The sequence below is a fragment of the Montipora foliosa genome, chromosome 2 (genome assembly GCF_036669935.1).
Source record: "Montipora foliosa isolate CH-2021 chromosome 2, ASM3666993v2, whole genome shotgun sequence".
NCBI classification, from domain to species: domain Eukaryota; kingdom Metazoa; phylum Cnidaria; class Anthozoa; order Scleractinia; family Acroporidae; genus Montipora; species Montipora foliosa.
The window spans coordinates 18,610,017-18,613,450 of NC_090870.1; the positions used below are offsets into that span (position 1 = coordinate 18,610,017).

A 3,434-nucleotide genomic window follows, 5' to 3' on the forward strand; every position below is an offset into this window, starting at 1 on the left:
AAATGTTTCCCTCCTCCCCTTTCAATTTTGATGTTTATGGGTTCCAGTGCAAGAACTAACCGAGAACCGCAACATTGAAGGGAGGGAGGAGGAGGGCTGCGTTATCAGTAGCTTTGATGCGAGTTACTGGCTGTTCAAGAGAGGTGTTACAACTATTTATGACCGAGGTTGTATGAATGTTGAATGACGCGTTTCAGATAAGAAAATGCGCCATTACTAATGTGTTCTGTAACGGTTGTTTTGTGGGACTTTCGCAATGAAAAGAAGTTCAAGCACGTTTCTTTTCTTATAAAATTGCTATAAAGAGTTGATTTGTTGCTAAGAAGGAAGAATTACGAAAGAAAAGCTGCACTAGCGTAATAGACCTTATTCATAAATGGCGGTCACATTTATAATTCTTTTGTCCACGTGCAAATTAGCCTACCAGGCCTCACTTTAGAGCAAGAATTCTTTTCAATTCACTGTATGGTATCGAGGCTTGGTAGGCTAATTTGCACTTCGACAAAAGAATTATAAATTGACCGCCATTTATGAATAACATCTATGGCCTTAACACTGTATCGATAATGTGACACGGGCAAGAGCATTTTTACTTAAGCCGGGTTAAACGACTTTCCGTTCGTTAAGTTGCTGATTTTTGTGGTATTTCAACAGCTAGTGTTGTAAGAATTTCCAAAGGAAATAGGAGCACTCCCTCGCGTTTACGAAGTTCCTCGAAAAGAGGCCGTAAGTTCAAGCTAAGTGAAAGACAAAGACTCCAAAGGCGTCAGTATAAGGGAAGAGGGCCAAATTTTCTTTGGCACATAGACGGGTATGATAAACTAAAACCTTTTGGATTTTCCATCCACGGATGTATAGATGGCTATAGTAGGCGAATAATGTGGCTCGAGGTTGGAATTTCTAAGATAGACATTCCAACCTCGAGCCTACTATAGCCATCTATACATCCGTGGATGCTTCTACGGGCTAGTATTCCCATAACTCGTCGCATAACTCGTCAAATAACTCGTCATATAACTCGTCACATAACTCGTCATATAACTCGTCGCATAACTCGTCAAATAACTCGTCATATAACTTGTCACATAACTCGTCTTATAACTCGTCAAATAACTCGTCAAATAACTCGTCAAATAACTCGTCACATAACTCGTCATATAACTCGTCGCATAACGCGTCAAATAACTCGTCATATAACTCGTCACATAACTCGTCATATAACTCGTCATTTAACTCGTCACATAACTCGTCATATAACTCGTCGCATAACGCGTCAAATAACTCGTCATATAACTCGTCACATAACTCGTCAAATAACTCGTCATTTGACTCGTCACATAACTCGTCATATAGCTCGTCCCATAACTCGTCGCATAACTCGTCAAATAACTCGTCATATAACTCGTCACATAACTCGTCATATAACTCGTCGCATAACGCGTCAAATAAGTCGTCATATAACTCGTCACATAGCTTGTCATATAACTCGTCGCATAACTCGTCACATAACTCGTCGCATAACTCGTCAAATAACTCGTCACATAATTCGTCAAATAACTGGCTATATATTTCGTCACGTAGCTCGTCTCATAACTCGTCACATAACTCGCCATTCATTATTATTTGTCATGGCCCTTTGCGGGCTCCGTACTACTAAGGTGTTTTTGCTTGTAAAAAATGATGTACAGTTGGCGTGTCCTCCAGAAATTTTGGATCAAGTAGTGTTTGCTGAATGGATCTGACACTGATCTGATGTAATTTATTGTTGTGATTTCTATTGGCATCAAGACGATCAGTAAAAAGAGGCAGCATGCTCCCAAAATTTGAAGATTGTTGGGTTCCTCCACCTGTCATGCGCAACATGAAGTAGTAAGCACCAGGTAAATAAGAAGTAAGCAAATAAGACAGTTGTTAGGATGTATAAGCAGTCATCTTTTATTATTTCAAGGTAATTACATTTACTGATTTGCATGATATTTTCTATTTTTACAATTCTTTCAGGAGATGGTTAGATGCACTTTTTTGAAGGTTGTTGATTTTGGCTGAAACTGACTTACTTTCAGTATTGGCTTGTTTTAATTTCATGAACCACATTTCAGAACTTGAATCAGTTGAACAAGTCATTGTTTATTTGTTTCCTGTTGTAAACAGAGTATGTTGACTCGTGCGTTACAACAAATTTGGCTAAGATAGAGTTTCCAAGATGTGAAGTTGTCTATAAGTGCTTTTCGATACGTTGGCAATCTCCAGGAATACACAAATGGATTCATGGCAGAGTTCAGGAAAAGAAACCGAGCCGAAACGATCTCCACCATCCGAAAAACAGGGGATCCTGCACTGGGCGGCCAGAAATGAAGTACATGTAACGCGATAAACTCGGGTAAGTATGTCACGTAAAATAACACCAGCACAATAAGAATCGTCAGAACCATCTTTCGCTCCCGATCCAAAACTTTTTTGGGCTTAATTTCTGAGGTGATCCCAGCTTCTCGCAGTTCCCGTTTTCTTTCTTCCAGGGCTCCGAAGACCTTGAAGTACATAACTGTTAACACAACGGCTGGCAGTGAAGCGTGAATATGGGCAACGACGATCGCAAGAATTTTTTCTGGAATTTTTACAACTGGAAGGACACAGAACGCCAGAGAGGTTGACCACAACAGAACAATAAAAATCTTCACTCTCTCAACTGTCACGGTAGACTTGTATTTCAGGGGGTGCATTACAACAACAAATCGATCATAAGACAACGCGATGATAGTCCCACTGCTGACAAACAACGACAATCCGAGAAAAAGGCGAAGTATCGGGTCCAGGTGGTCAGGTACAGTCAGATTATGAAACCTGTAAACATCTTTCAGTCCCACAAGGTTATCCACCACTAAACCCACAATTAAATCCGAAACACATAGGTTGGTGATCAGAAATGACGGAGGCGTCTGTAGGAAACGGCGAGTGTCTCTGAAAATTATAAACAACAAAGTCGAGTTTGCTGAAACAGTGATTATTGCCATCGAAAATCCAACAACTGAGAGAATAAAGAAGAACACAGAATTGCCACCAAACAGCGGAGTAGGATCGTCCATTGAGCCAAAAACCGCGGCTGCCGAGTTCATGCAATCGTTTAAGGATTGACCGTCAGAAACGTTATGCGCGTTCTCCAGCTCCTCTATTCTGAACACTGAAACAGTGTGGTGTGTTTTCAAAGTTAGGCAAAAGGATTATGGGGTGCCATTACCGCCAAAATTCAGCCTCTGTTATTTTCATAAATGGTGCCTCTGCTTTCGTAAATGGTGCCTCTAATTTTGAAAATGGTGCCTCTGTTTTCGTAAATGGTGCCTCTAATTTTGAAAATGGTGCCTCTATTTTAGTAAATGATGCTTCTAATTTTGAAAATAGTGAATCTATTTTAGTAAATTATGCTTCTTATTTTGTAA

At 40.1% G+C, this 3,434-nt stretch overlaps 1 protein-coding gene across 1 annotated transcript; it reads right to left on the reverse strand.

Moving 5' to 3' along the window:
- Nucleotides 1–1,947: 1,947 nt before the first annotated feature.
- LOC137990324 (adrenocorticotropic hormone receptor-like) lies at nucleotides 1,948–3,381 on the reverse strand. Its single transcript, XM_068835669.1, has one exon. It carries the CDS (start codon nucleotides 3,111–3,113, stop codon nucleotides 2,121–2,123), a length of 993 nt encoding a protein of 330 aa, XP_068691770.1. The 5' UTR covers nucleotides 3,114–3,381; the 3' UTR covers nucleotides 1,948–2,120.
- Between the last annotated feature and the right edge of the window lie 53 nt (nucleotides 3,382–3,434).

Excerpts from the sequence above, each read along its gene's own strand:
- LOC137990324 (XM_068835669.1), bottom strand. The coding sequence starts at position 3,113 with ATGAACTCGGCAGCCGCGGTTTTTGGCTCAATGGACGATCCTACTCCG.